We start from the raw sequence: 12,899 nt of genomic DNA, 5'->3' as shown, positions 1-12,899 counted from the left end.
AGTCCGCCTGCATGACGATTATTATGGATTCTTCAGCATCCTCTCGTATTGGTTTCTTTCCCTGTTCGTCCGTGCATACCTTGATGCCGCTACGGATAACGCTCAATTACATTTTATTGGTATTATTCTTATTTGTGCTTATGACAAATTATACGTTCTTCGAATTGGCCCGGAAGATGGTGTCGTCACTTGGACTCCACTAAGACTCCACCGCGCTTTGTCTGTACTTGACTCCGACCATCTGAGGAAACTTGCTGGTTTGCCCAGTCCTGAACCGGCACCGCTTGCCTTCTGAGGTCTTGCTCTCGCACGGATCTTCAAACCGAGACAGCCCCCTCGGCACCGGCTCGTCGTTTTCTGCAACTAACCCCTAGGCCCAAGCCACCGGGTCCCGTCTCGTTTCTTCAGGAAGTTAGGGAGCCAGAATAAACGGTGGGTTGCATTGAACCGTTACGCACCATGGCAGAGCGAACAGGCAACGCGGTGCGAGGTACTGTTGTCGAAAGAAGCACTGTCGCCGTGAATAGCTCCAACGTGATAATCGCCGGCTGATCGAAACAATAGACATTCTTCGTGCTTGGCCTGGCCCCGAACTAGGTTGTCCGATGCGACGCTGCCTTCTGTCAAAGTTTGGGATCTTCCCTCGTTCGTGAACCTGTGTGGCCAGACACGAACCATGGTCCATTCGGGACGAACAACTAGAGACCACTATGGAAGTCATCACAGATGGCTTTCGCCTCCCAATTGGCGGTCATCTGTCATGTCATGCGCGGGGTCTTGCCTACTCCTCTTAGGTCCTGTCTTGCATGTGGATTGGGACGGGAAATCATATTATGGCGATTTGGAACCATCCACTGTCAATTGGACATGAAATTGCTCCCTTTTCTCTGTCTGCTGCTGGGCATCCTGATTGACCTTCTGGTATCTGAATCTGTTTCCCTGAGATCTTGTGAGATCTCATCGGAGGTCCGATCATGGCGCTTGCCTCTACTCTATCGAATATGACTTGTTTGGATATCTTACGGCTGCTGGCAGTCTCACTGACGGTGGCAACTCTACTACGCGGCGTTGGCGTAGTGGTCTATCGTCTTTTTTTCCATCCTCTGGCCAAGGTCCCGGGGCCCTTCTTTGCCAGAGCGTTCTATTTCTACTCCTTCTGGTATAATATGCGCGGAGGACGCATGTACTTGCAGATCCCAAAACTGCACGAGAAATACGGTGCGAAAGCGTCTTACGCCCCTGAAAGAAGTCCGTTCATAAGTGTCTGATTTCATCTTCAGGTCCAATCGTTCGAATCACTCCGAACGAGATTCACCTGAGCGACCCTGGACAATGCCAAAAGATATACTCCGTCGGATCACGGTACGGGAAGGATCCTATCTTCTATGGCGCCTTTGGCACCGCAAAGTCTACCTTTACGACGGCAAGCCCGGACCTCCACCGCATCAAGCGATCAGCGCTAAATCCCTTCTTCTCACGGAAGAGAGTACTCGACTTGGAGGATATAGTGCGACAAAAGGCGAACAAGTTAGTATCACGCATGCGACAGGCATTTGAATCCACGGGCCACATCGACCTGCATCACGGGTTCAGGGCGATATCGATCGACGTAATCACCGATTATGCATTCGACCAATGCTACAACTTCCTGGACGATGAAGACTTTGGCGTCGACTTTTTCAATATGATGCGAGGACTCGGACCCGCATTCTGGTTCTTCCAGCAATTCCCAGCGCTGCAGGCGATTGCGGCCCGCACGCCTTTCTGGCTCGCCAGATTGACGAGCGGATCGTTGACGAGAAGAATGATGCATCAGCAGGTGTGTATCTATCGACTAATTGGCCTTCATCCCCAACCTGGTGCCTTTATCTAATGGTCCTAGGAATCTTATCGTCATGTCCAACGGGTCAAAGACGCCGTAGACCGAGGCGAGAAGGTGCCGCGCATGACGATCTTCCACCAGCTTCTCTCGCCCGACGCCGTGGAGGGACATGTGGTACCAACAGTGGACGATCTCACGGACGAAGTTTACATTATCCTCGCCGCAGCGGCAGATACGACGGGCAATGCCATGACAATCGCAACGTACAACGTGGTGCGCAATCCGAACATTTACGACCGGCTGACGACCGAGTTGAGGGAGGCATTCCCTGATCCGGATGATGATATGGACTATGTGGTTTTAGAGAAGCTACCATACCTGGTGAGTATGCGTGGCCCGGTTCCCAAAGGAGGTTGAACTAATGTCGTTGTCAGACTGCTGTTATCAAGGAAGCTTTGAGGTAATCCCGCTTTATCCTTGTCGAAAGTAATTCTTTCCCTAATGATACCCAGACTGTCTTTCGGAGTCATTGGTCGGCTTCCCCGGGTTGTTCCAGAAACTGGAGCAGAGTTCAACAACTATCAAGTGCCAGGAGGGGTAAGTTAAAGTAATCCTGGATCCGAGGTGTATATGACCAGCAGCTGATTCGACCAGACTGTTGTCAGCATGAGCTCGTGGATCATGCACCACGATCAGAAATTGTTCCCCGATCCCGAGAGATTCGATCCCGATCGCTGGCTGGACCCCGACCACAGCCGATATCTGGATAAATACCTACTCGCTTTTGGAAAGGGATCAAGACAATGTGTTGGCATGCAGTATGTTGCTCCGAATGAATTTATATACCGAAACCCTCCGCTAATTAACTATTAGACTTGCTTATTGCGAAGTATATACAACTCTAGGACACGTTTTCCGGCAGTTTGATGACCTGACCACAGCACATAAATGCCGCGACGAGCTACTATATAATGACTATTTTTCTTCCTACCATCCAGAGGAGAACAATAAATTTGTGTTTGAGAGAGCTTCCAAGGGCGTTTGGGGATAACACCATGGCTGTGAGTTTGTACTTAGTTCCATAGGAGACAAACCATAAATTGGAGTGATGACTGTGTATACATCGTTAAAAACTTCCGTATGAGCAAGTTCACAAGCATAGTCTCTCAGAGCCTGAAATGAAATGAGGTAGGTCCATGTGCACCAGCTGCAATGACTCTTTGTCGATTCAACCTCCTGTGAAAATCTTTATCTCCCTCAAAGGGTTTCATAACACAAACCTCCGACTCCGTGTGGGAATCCATTCTATTCACCACATCATCAGCAACAGTTTCTTCCCTGGAATCCAGAGTGACTAGCCTGCTTTCAACCAGCTCTCGGCGCGGGGCCGTTTGTTCATCCCACGAAGAGGCCCACGAGAATAAGTCACACGAAACCTCACCCCCAGCCACAAAAGCAGTCCTAAGCCCTCTAAAATCTCTCTCCTTTTCACTCATCTCTCCTTCTCACATCCCCAGACTGAGTGAGACCAAAACATCCAGCTACCTCTTGAGCGCCGTCCGTTGCTCAACCACTCTTACCTCAATTCCAACCCACATACATCTCTCTGTCTGCACACCGACGTGCACCCACTTTCAAAATGGTTGTTTGGAATGATCAGGCAGATGCCAGAGTAAGACTTCCCTCCTTCTCCCTCTCCCCCCCTAAGCATTTCCCAAAAACAAGCAACTAACCAACCATCCAGCTACTCGTCGCCATCCTCAAGAACCTCCCCGGACGGCTGGACCACGCTGCCATCGCCAAGGAGATGGGTGGTGGTAAGCTTAACCCCCATTCCAATCCTCCTTTTCCAAGCTCACATCCTTCTCCAACCCTTCTTCTCGATTGTTGATATCCAAGCTTACAAACCCCTCCGAGCTTTCCAGACTGCACCGTCAGCGCCATCCAGCACCGCATCCAGAGAATCAAAGAGAGGGCTACCGCCAACGAGAACGGCACCGGTTCTACCTCTGGTGGCGCTACTACTACCGCCATCGCTACCTCTGCTTCTGCTACCGAGCAGGCCTCCGCGACTCCTTCTTCCCCCGAGAAGAGAAAGAGAGGTAGACCCGCCGGAAGCGGAAGAAAACGGGCCACCAGGTCGGCTGCCAAGAAGGTGAAGATTGCTGTTGAAGATGCAGCTGAAGGCGAGAACGGGGGCGAGGACATGGGAGAAGGTATGGGTGAGGATAATGGTGAGGGAGCTGCTGAGGCTTGAACGCGCGGAGACGGGTTGGGGGTTTCCACCGGTTTCTGATTCTTGTCTTTTTTTTTTCTGTCTACGAGGGCTGTTCTGTCTGCTTTGGCGAGATACTTTGACTACTCTTGATGTTTTGAGGGTTCTCTTGACTTGGGGGCGCAGAGTTGCTTTCGGGGTTTGGATTGGGGAGTTCAGTATTACAGGAAAGAGGAGTGGTGTGGCCGCTTAGTTGTTGTTTAGGGGAGTAATTAGCTGAGCGTGCAGATGGAATCGAAGTTCAAGCTTTCCAGTAAAGTCAAAAAGAAAGGCTCCCGTGCGTTACTCCGGAGTAGATACAAAACCATCCCCACCATAGCTCGTAGAAGGAAGGAACCAACCCTTTTCAACTAGGTTCCTATGAAAGAAAAACAAAACCATCCACCAACAAGATCTGATCCACTCCAAAAGAAAACAAACAAAGCAGAGGACACCCAGGCAACTACACATAGAGATCCTCGTTCTCCTCGCGGGCGTGATCCGGCGTGTACTCGGAAGCAGAGCTCTCCATGTCCTCATCCGCGTCTTCGTCATCATCGTCAACCTTGTAGCTGACCATACCAGAAGGCAGGGCGCTTGCCTTGCGCAGCCGCTTCACGGGAGACTCCTGGCCGACGAAGCCCACCTCGTCATCGTCTTCCATTTTCAGAGTGGCCTCCAGTTTCAAAGTGGAGCCGACCAGGCCGAGCTGGCCGCCGTTGCTGTTCAGACGCGAGGGCTTCTTCGTGGGGGTATCGCTCTCTTCGACGGTCTTCGAGGCAGTCGAGTCGGCATCGCCGGCTGGGCTGGGACGCTTACGTCTGCTCGAAGGGGTCTTGGGACCGGCGGCACGAGGCCTGCGGGGGGTCGAGGGACCAGAAGCGTTGCCTTTGCTGATGCTGAAATGCCCGTCGTTGCTGCTGCAGGTGGCTTTGCGCATGCGAACGAGACGTTCGGTGATGGCGCGAGGAGTGGGACGGTCGATCTCCTTGCCGTTCTCCACGGTGGTGGCTGATGAACCGTTAGAAAATGGTCGAGGGAGAATGGAGGAGGGAAGGATGAGGGAAGGAGGGGGACTCACGCCAGGCATCTGCCACACGCTTGGGGTCGACTGAGAGGTCGTGGGTCTCGAGGATTTTCAGAAGGAGCTGAGAAGGTCAGTACTCAGGATTTTGTCTGACAGTGGAGAGAGAAGAGAGAACAGGAGTGAGACAAGGGAAGAGGGCAGCTTACAAGCTGATCGTTCTCAGGGGTCCATTTAACAGGCATTTTGGCGGTGGTTCGAGGGGAAATTGTACGTAGTTAAAGTGGAAAGAAGTGAGAGAAGAGTGATCAGCAGTCAGAAAGAGAAGATTCTGAGGAAGAGTTGGGTAAGGAAAGAGAAGTGGAGGATATGCTCGAGGGAAAGAGAAAAGTTGATCGGGGTGAGTGGGCGAGTGGGAGACTGAGAGACGGTTTGCGTGGGGAGGCCAGCCGGCGTTTGCCAGTCTTCCTTTGGGCTGAGAAGGAGGGTGAAAGTTCAAACGGAGACAGCTCGTTTATTGTTTCTGTACCATACACCAGCAGGCCTCGACTGACTGCGACGTTCCTGCGTTTTCCCACAAAGCAGTCAACCAGTCACGCCTCTGTCCAGCCTTCCGGGATGCTGCAGCGGATGTTTGAAGTTGTATTCCGGACTCCATTCACCTCGTCGGTCGTTTGTACCCACCGAATCCTGCCAGTGAATCCTGTCCCTGGATAGTAGATACAGCTTTGGCCAGTCGCCAGTATCCTGGTCTTCCCCCACTTAATCAGAGGTGATTTGCTGGGCCGTTTAGAGGGTGAAGGATCTGCATCGCCTCGACCTTCGTCATCGAGTCCTCTGTCTGTCCCAGACCTGCCCTCGCTACAAAACCATATAAAAATCCTGTCACTCTTGTCTCTTCTCTTCTCGTCCTTTACTCATTCATCTCTCGCTTACAGCTCTCTTACCTGCACTCTCCCATACTCTCCCTCCATCAATCTTTTTCTTCTCTTTTCTTTTTACTTCCAATACAGTCCTCTTTCATTATCATCTCCGAGTACCAATATGGTTGTCAACTGGAAAGATTCACAGTTGACTGATCGCCTTGTGGCAGCGATCATTGCTGCTCATCCGGATCTCAAAGTATACACCTTCTCCCCCATCCTTTTCGACTGCATGAAAGCTAACGAGGATTAGTTAAATTACCAAGCAATAGCCACCTACTTCGGCCAGGGGGCAACATACGACGCCATCGAGGGACGATTCCGACGATATCGAAAAATGTCCGATGAGCTCAAGAAGGAAGCTTTCGCGCAAGGCATCACCCATCCCCCCAAGGGACGAGGATCGGGCGGATCGACGCCGCGAACTCCGCGGGTCGCTCGAGGCATCACCAAGAGCGCGTCTACTGGCAAGGGCCGGAAAGACACCCGCTCGAACTTGACGTCTCCCACCCGACACCCGGTCCATAGGGGCATGAGCTCCCTCGATGCAATCTGCCTTGACGGCGACACCTCTGATGACGAGAAAAAAGATATCAAGGTCAAGACAGAAATCAATTCTGCATGGACAGAACCCGCAACATTTCCTCACTTGGGGCAGGGTGGCGCTGCTGTGCTGGGTCAGGGTAGTCTTGATGTGGAGATCGTCGACGCGCCCGTCCCTGTCCAGCCTGTCGCGGCCATGTTCCCTAAGCCCGAGGAACGCGAGAATGTGACCAGTAACGTCTCGTCCTTCCCAGCCTTTGGAAGCATCAAAGGAAAGGAACGCGCCGATTGTGCCTTCCCCAGCGCAACGCCTCCAATGGGCTTGAGCCGAACTAGCACGGCCCTGGGGCAGACCGACATGAATGACGACCCTTTTTACCAGGCCGACCTCTTCTTCCCAACGAACCATGCCGGCTACCCGACGGATAGCATGTACTTTGATGAGTATGATGGCACGGCATAGTGGGATCAATCCTACAATCAGGCACTCTGTAACTTTTCGGTCCCGTTCTGTTTCTTACTCTGTACTTTCTTTCTTCTTTCCCGGTTATTTTTCTCCAGTCGGACGGACTTCTTGTTCTTTCGGTGATACAAAACAAGCGGCGATGATTGGATTGCATACCTGCAGGTCAATGCATTATCTTGCAGGGAATGATGTCCGCTTCTTACGATTGGCGGGCGGTTTGATGATAGGTCACTTATGCTCGGGTTTGGCGATTTAGATCGATTCCTGGAATTGATCTGTCTTGAGGGGTTGGGTCTAGAGCAGCATTGCTGGGTTCTAGACGGAGTGCCAAATTGTAATTAATCAGAATTTCCATCAAGAAACCAGGCTTTTTGTTTTTTGGGCTTTGGTCTTTTTGTTCATACGGCAGTCCATAGTCACTGAGAGTCACTAATCCGGCCCTAGCCCTGTGCCCTAAGCCCTACTATTCAGCCGTACAAAGTACCTCCCCCGTACATGCAGAGTGCATCCCTTCATCTGGGGTCAACAGTTCATGATAATGATTGTCTTACACTGCATCGACAAAAGCTACGTAATTTGGGTCCAGCAGGGACGAGAATAGCACTAGCTTCTTTACACGCTTCCCCCACTCAGATCTTCGCCTTCTCCCGGACTCGCAAACCAAAAATATGCAGGACATGGTGACTCAAAGCAAGCAGATCCCCATTTTCCGCCACAATCTGCACCTGCACATCATACCGGCCATTACATACGCTATTGGAATTCGACTTGACCAGCACCCATTGCGTCGACGGGTCCGGCCGTTTCTTGAACTCCACCGACAGGCAGAGCGTGGAGAGGCCATACTGATCGTAGAACTTTGGCTGGTGGGTTGCGGGCGGCTGCAGGGGCTGCAATTTTTACGTGCGTCAGGTAAACGTCTTGATGGATCTCAACGGGGGTATACAGCAAGTTACCATATCAGACAGCAGCGCGAGATGCAGGATATCCGAGATGGCGGACCCATCCTGAAATGAAACCCACACCTCCCGCTGATGGCCTCCCAGTCTATGGCCCCATAGCCCGTTTGATGCGCGGGGCGCACGCCAGTTCAGCTTGCTGGTGACAGGAGTGGCATCGACAACCGGGTCGTCGATGACCTCACAATCTCGGACGCGGTCGGGAAATTGACTCGGGCCAATCGAGGATGGGTCCTGCGTAAGCCCCTGCTCCTTGGCCATATCCGCATACGTCACGATGGCTACGGCCGCAGGCTGCTCTGGAGCGACCGTTGATGCAGAACCCCGCGCTGGGGCCTGAGATCTCGTTTGCGTGAGTTCTACCCTCACAACACACTGGCGTGAGGATACGCGCAGGCAGGTGCAACGCAACGAAACCAGGCCCGGGACCACCGTTTTCAAAAACTGCACGAAGACATGGATGGGGTCGGGGTATCGGGCGCCACCGAATTCCTGCGCGATGAATTTCTGCGCAGCAGACAGGATCATCACGTTGAGGAAGCCTCCTAGAACGGAACTGCCCACGGAGCAAGGTCAGACATGGCTGATTGGTTTCCTATGAGTGGCTCAGTGAAGCCGACGGGGACGTACTGCTGCGTGGTCCATTCAGGTGAGATGTTGACGGCGAAGCGATGGCGGGCGCCATGCTCTGGGGCTACGGCGGACGCTGCGTCCAAAAGTGGAGACGGTTTCCCAAGTGGCAGCATGGGTCTTGGGTGATCGATTCTTCAGTGGGGAAGGGATCGTAAGGATGAGTAGATTAAGACAATCTCCGGATCGATTTTATCCTCTAGATGGGCGTGTGGTGCTCAAACGGTGCAGGATGTAGGAAGCCGCGGGCATTTTCCTGATTGTCGCCGATGACAGCCGACTCCAAACCAGACAGACCAGGCATGCGTTAAATCATGTCTGAAATGAAAGATCAGTAATCGACGCCCCTTGTTGGGCTCACCAATTGAAGGTGAGAGACAGCTCTGGAATGCGAGCTCGATCCTCGGAACTGCCAGGCGGCCTGCCGAGCGATGTAGAATCGATGATGCAATCGAGTATCTAGACTGGAAAAGAGCGCAGTGGGTTTCGACCAGACCTGTCAGGTGCCGTCCCTATGAAATTCCGACGAGATCGATGAATAGGGGCGAGTTGTACAGAGAGAATCGCCGCCGTGGGAGGACCGCGATGATCCCCGATCGGGTAATATTGGGCGATCAGAAGCAGCGCCAGCAGAAAAAAGAAGGGAGCTCAAATGAAATTGGAGTCGTGGAGATCTGGATTCTGAACGACAAATGCCGATGGATGCCTGAGCCCCCCTTGGACAACATGCCATTTCAATTTCAATGCCAAATTGAAATTGTGATGGTAATTTGCCTCCCATCTCGCCCCCCGTGCTGGCCTGACTGCCCAAATCACGTGGCCCGCCGCGGAGTCGCGGATTTCTTTTTTCGTTTCCTTTTCTTCCCGTCAGCCTTTCGTCTTTCGCCTTTCGCTCTCATTCTTTTCCTCCACCTCCACCTCCTCTTCTCTTTCTCTCCCTCTCCCTCACTCCCTCCCCACCTCTCCTATCTCCTCCTCTGGGGTCCAATTCCTCCCATGGACACCCTCCTCTTCTATTCTCTTCTCCGTTGATCCATTCCGGCGCTCGCAACCCTCGGCAATCATGGAGGCAATGGAGGCCCATCTCTCCTTATGCCGCCCTCCGACGTGGCCGACCAGCCACCCCGGCTATGACCCCAATCTCACACCGCAATGCCACGGCCCCTCCCCCTCGACCTCGAACCCTCCACTTGCCGCCCCTCCTCTCCCCAACGTCTTGAAACCTTTCGTGGTCCAGAATAATTATTCCGGCCGCGGTTGCCAACTCGATCCGGATCAACAGCTCCGACTGGTTGAGATCTGTCGGTATGCCATGGAACACTGCGATCCGAAAGCCTACCCGAAGAGTTTCTGGATTAACATCGCTGCGACGTTCGAAAAAGTCACCGGTCGCAGCTACTCTTGGCAGTCGTGCCGTCGACGCATGATCACCCTGGTCACCAAACGACTCGAATTCTGGGCCGTCTTCGAGGATTGTGTCCGCCAGAAGGAATATCCCGACGACGACGTGATGGAAGATGTGGCCGACGAGCTGGATACCTGGCTGGAGTGCGAGGGACGAGTTCCGCACGACTGTTTGCATAAGAAGGACGAGTTGTGGAAGGCGCATGATGCGTCACGGCGCGCCCCCCGCCCGCCAGAGAAGACGAGCCCTCAACTGACCCGCACCCCGGAAGTCCCGCATGGCGCGAAAATCCAGCGGGTCGTCAATTGGGTCATGGGTCTGCCATCCTTGGACGAAATGGAGCTACTCCCGCTGCACTGGGGTGAATCTCGAATGGAGTTCTCTTGTCGGAGTCGGGTCAATGCAGACGACGAACGCCTGTTGGCTCACTCCCAGTCCCAATCTCAATCCCGCTCGCCCGGTCAGGATGCCAACATTTCGTATCATCCACGCTCTCGCTCGCCACAGGCAACCCGACCGACCCGAGCCATGAACCCCGTGCTGGCTTTGGATAAGATCGGTCAGAAATTCCACGCCGCCGCAATGAACCTACATCCGCCTCTTCAACAGCGCGTCAATCCGACCGGGGCAGATGAAACCTCCACCACACAGAGCCCCCTCCCCGTTGTCACCGCTGCCCCCGCTGCCTCCATTGCTCCCGTGGGCCCCGTTGCTCCCCCGATTGCCCAGTCGACCAACAAGCGACCGCGGGACGATGACCATGAGGCAAATGATCGACCGGTCCGCCGCCTTCGTCAAACACCTCGCAGTCATCCGTCGGAGACGCCGGCATCTGACCAACTGGGCCTGCCGCAAACTCATCTAAACAGCGTCGAAAACTCGGTGGATGTTGTTTTTGGCAATTTCTGGGGCGGGCTAGCTCCGCTCTTTGGGGATCGTGATCTCAAGCAGCAAGCATCGGCTACCAAATCGGAGTCCGTCATGCGTGATATGCTTCGGGACATCGCCACCGCAATCACCAAGGCCGTCTTGAAAATGAGAGAGGCCGACGACAACGAAGCTTGAAGTCTTAACTCGCTTCTCTATTTTAATGCCCTCATATCCAGCTCTCGTTTCCCTGTTCAATTTCTCGTTTTGTTACTTCCCCCCCTCAACGTTTGATTCTCATCTCTCATGTCTTTCAGCCATATCTTTTGTTGCTTCTGTTTTCTCTCCATGTGCATGAGATTGCCTCGAGATACCCCTTCATTCAGATCCGATGTGTTGCATTTCCGTTGCGTTTGTTCAGATAATGTTCCCGGCTACCGATGTTTGTGTGGATTTTGTCTTCTTTTCGAGTTGCCTGTTTGCCTGTATAGAATGACCCATTTCGGCATGTGTTTCGGCAAGTGTTTTGACTTGATTTACTGCATACAACAAATGCGTTTCGATTATTCGTGTGTAGATATTACCAATCTTCATTATGTACGTACATAACAAATCCAAATCGGATGCAAAACCCCCCTCTCTCCCTCCCTTTTGCAACGAAACCCAGTTCCTCCTTGCCTCGTCAAGTATACCCCTCGACATCACCAATTAACTGGCAAACACGCGACATATAGATATGAATACATATATATTTATACCCAATCTTGCTTACCTTACTGCCCCTTCTCAACCGTCTCGATACTCTGAAGCTCCGTCTTCAATCCGACATCCTTAGCATGCAGGTTCTTCTCACGAGCCTCCTCAATCAAGCCATCCAATTTGGACTCTCCCGGCTTAGTATGCCACGGCTTCGGGCCATCCTTGCCAAACATCTCTTCCACTTCTTCCAGGGTCTTGTTGCAGGTTTCGGGGTATCTGTTCGTTTACACAGAATGAATTAGTCGTGCTTTCTCTTGGGCATGTAGGAAGAAAAAGCATGTAGAGTTTTTGGAATAAAGAGGAACAGTGAGAGGTAGCCAAGTAGATAGATGGCTGGTGAGAGGGGAGAACATACGTGAAGAAGACTTGCAAAGCGGCTCCTACACACAGCACGCCGAAGACGATGAACAGTTTCCATTTGATGTCCGCGAAGCCCGGGAGCACGGAGAGGCCGAGAGCGAAGTTGAATAGGCAGTTTCCGGTGGCAGCGGTGGACTGATTGAGTTTACTAGTACTGTACACGGATCGAATATCTCGATGGGATTCATTCGGGTAGCTCAGAGAGAGATAGAAGGGAGAGGGGGGCATGCCTGAGGCTCGTGTTTCCAGCGACCACACCTTTGCAGCGTACACCTAAGCAACCGGGGTGAGGGTGAGGGCGTACACGATGATGAGATAGGAGAAGACGATCACGGTATGGGCCTTGGAGCCGCGCACCCGAATGAGCACGTTCAGATTGCCGTTCACGCCGCCGGGCACGTATTCGCCGGAGGAGAGGACGCCGCCCACGACGAAATGGCAGGTGGCCATGCCTATGACGCCGTACATCAAAAGGTTCCGACGGCTGGTCTTGTTAATGTAGGAAGAAAAATAAGGTGAAGATGATGAACAGGGCGTATTGGATGCCCCAGTCTGTCCTGCTCACAGTGGGAAGAGTACTCTACCCGGAGCGAAAGCCTCGGGATGATAGATTCGCAACCCAGTAATGTCACATTGCATGTTTTAAACGTCTGGATGGCAAGTATAAGAATGAATCAGTGATCGTCGGAAAACGGAGATGTTGACGTTGTGGAGTTGGAAAGGAAAAGGTGGGGATCAGGTGGGTTTGGACTTTGGGCACGTGGGGGTCCACGATCGATCGGTGCCTGAGGCGACTTTGGGGGAATTCAAGATCCCCAGATAGATTGATAGGCATGCCCTCGTTACTTCAGCCATAAGTGTCAGTTTGAGAACCAATTATTCACCTC

General features: G+C 52.7%; 8 protein-coding genes across 9 annotated transcripts; 4 read left to right on the top strand and 4 right to left on the bottom strand.

Moving 5' to 3' along the window:
* Nucleotides 1-1,166: 1,166 nt before the first annotated feature.
* On the top strand, nt 1,167-2,873 carry LDX57_009561 (cytochrome P450; the record flags this gene model as incomplete). The annotated part of the gene is made up of 7 exons (XM_046091293.1): nt 1,167-1,218; nt 1,281-1,819; nt 1,883-2,203; nt 2,257-2,282; nt 2,335-2,419; nt 2,477-2,640; nt 2,696-2,873. 7 exons carry the CDS (start codon nt 1,167-1,169, stop codon nt 2,871-2,873), a joined length of 1,365 nt encoding a protein of 454 aa, XP_045947270.1.
* Nucleotides 2,874-3,461: 588 nt separating this feature from the next.
* On the top strand, nt 3,462-4,079 carry LDX57_009560 (uncharacterized protein; the record flags this gene model as incomplete). The annotated part of the gene is made up of 3 exons (XM_046091292.1): nt 3,462-3,494; nt 3,567-3,639; nt 3,748-4,079. 3 exons carry the CDS (start codon nt 3,462-3,464, stop codon nt 4,077-4,079), a joined length of 438 nt encoding a protein of 145 aa, XP_045947269.1.
* Nucleotides 4,080-4,539: 460 nt separating this feature from the next.
* Nucleotides 4,540-5,345, bottom strand: LDX57_009559 (uncharacterized protein; the record flags this gene model as incomplete). Its single annotated transcript, XM_046091291.1, has 3 exons — nt 4,540-5,087; nt 5,158-5,224; nt 5,310-5,345. 3 exons carry the CDS (start codon nt 5,343-5,345, stop codon nt 4,540-4,542), a joined length of 651 nt encoding a protein of 216 aa, XP_045947268.1.
* A 799-nt stretch (nt 5,346-6,144) lies between these two features.
* On the top strand, nt 6,145-7,029 carry LDX57_009558 (uncharacterized protein; the record flags this gene model as incomplete). The annotated part of the gene is made up of 2 exons (XM_046091290.1): nt 6,145-6,222; nt 6,277-7,029. 2 exons carry the CDS (start codon nt 6,145-6,147, stop codon nt 7,027-7,029), a joined length of 831 nt encoding a protein of 276 aa, XP_045947267.1.
* Nucleotides 7,030-7,542: 513 nt separating this feature from the next.
* Nucleotides 7,543-9,509, bottom strand: LDX57_009557 (thioesterase family protein). Of its 2 annotated transcripts, XM_046091289.1 has the most exons (3): nt 8,622-9,509; nt 7,989-8,547; nt 7,543-7,922 (listed from the first exon to the last, which is right to left on the bottom strand). In XM_046091289.1, the coding sequence occupies exons 1-3, from the start codon at nt 8,735-8,737 to the stop codon at nt 7,662-7,664; spliced, it is 936 nt and encodes a 311-aa protein (XP_045947265.1). In that variant the 5' UTR covers nt 8,738-9,509; the 3' UTR covers nt 7,543-7,661. The 2 variants fall into 2 exon arrangements, with proteins under 2 accessions (XP_045947265.1, XP_045947266.1); XM_046091288.1 differs by having other exon boundaries at nt 7,989-9,509.
* A 175-nt stretch (nt 9,510-9,684) lies between these two features.
* LDX57_009556 (uncharacterized protein) lies at nt 9,685-11,091 on the top strand (the record flags this gene model as incomplete). Its single annotated transcript, XM_046091287.1, has 1 exon — nt 9,685-11,091. One exon carries the CDS (start codon nt 9,685-9,687, stop codon nt 11,089-11,091), a length of 1,407 nt encoding a protein of 468 aa, XP_045947264.1.
* A 575-nt stretch (nt 11,092-11,666) lies between these two features.
* Nucleotides 11,667-12,240, bottom strand: LDX57_009555 (uncharacterized protein; the record flags this gene model as incomplete). Its single annotated transcript, XM_046091286.1, has 2 exons — nt 11,667-11,868; nt 12,008-12,240. The coding sequence occupies 2 exons, from the start codon at nt 12,238-12,240 to the stop codon at nt 11,667-11,669; spliced, it is 435 nt and encodes a 144-aa protein (XP_045947263.1).
* Nucleotides 12,241-12,285: 45 nt separating this feature from the next.
* On the bottom strand, nt 12,286-12,462 carry LDX57_009554 (uncharacterized protein; the record flags this gene model as incomplete). Its single annotated transcript, XM_046091285.1, has 1 exon — nt 12,286-12,462. The coding sequence occupies one exon, from the start codon at nt 12,460-12,462 to the stop codon at nt 12,286-12,288; it is 177 nt and encodes a 58-aa protein (XP_045947262.1).
* Between the last annotated feature and the right edge of the window lie 437 nt (nt 12,463-12,899).

The sequence above is a fragment of the Aspergillus melleus genome (genome assembly GCF_016097325.1).
Source record: "Aspergillus melleus strain CBS 546.65 chromosome Unknown contig5, whole genome shotgun sequence".
Taxonomy (NCBI): Eukaryota; Fungi; Ascomycota; class Eurotiomycetes; order Eurotiales; family Aspergillaceae; genus Aspergillus; species Aspergillus melleus.
The sequence above is the reverse complement of the archived record's forward strand: the minus strand, read 5'-3'. Positions and strand labels throughout refer to the sequence as shown.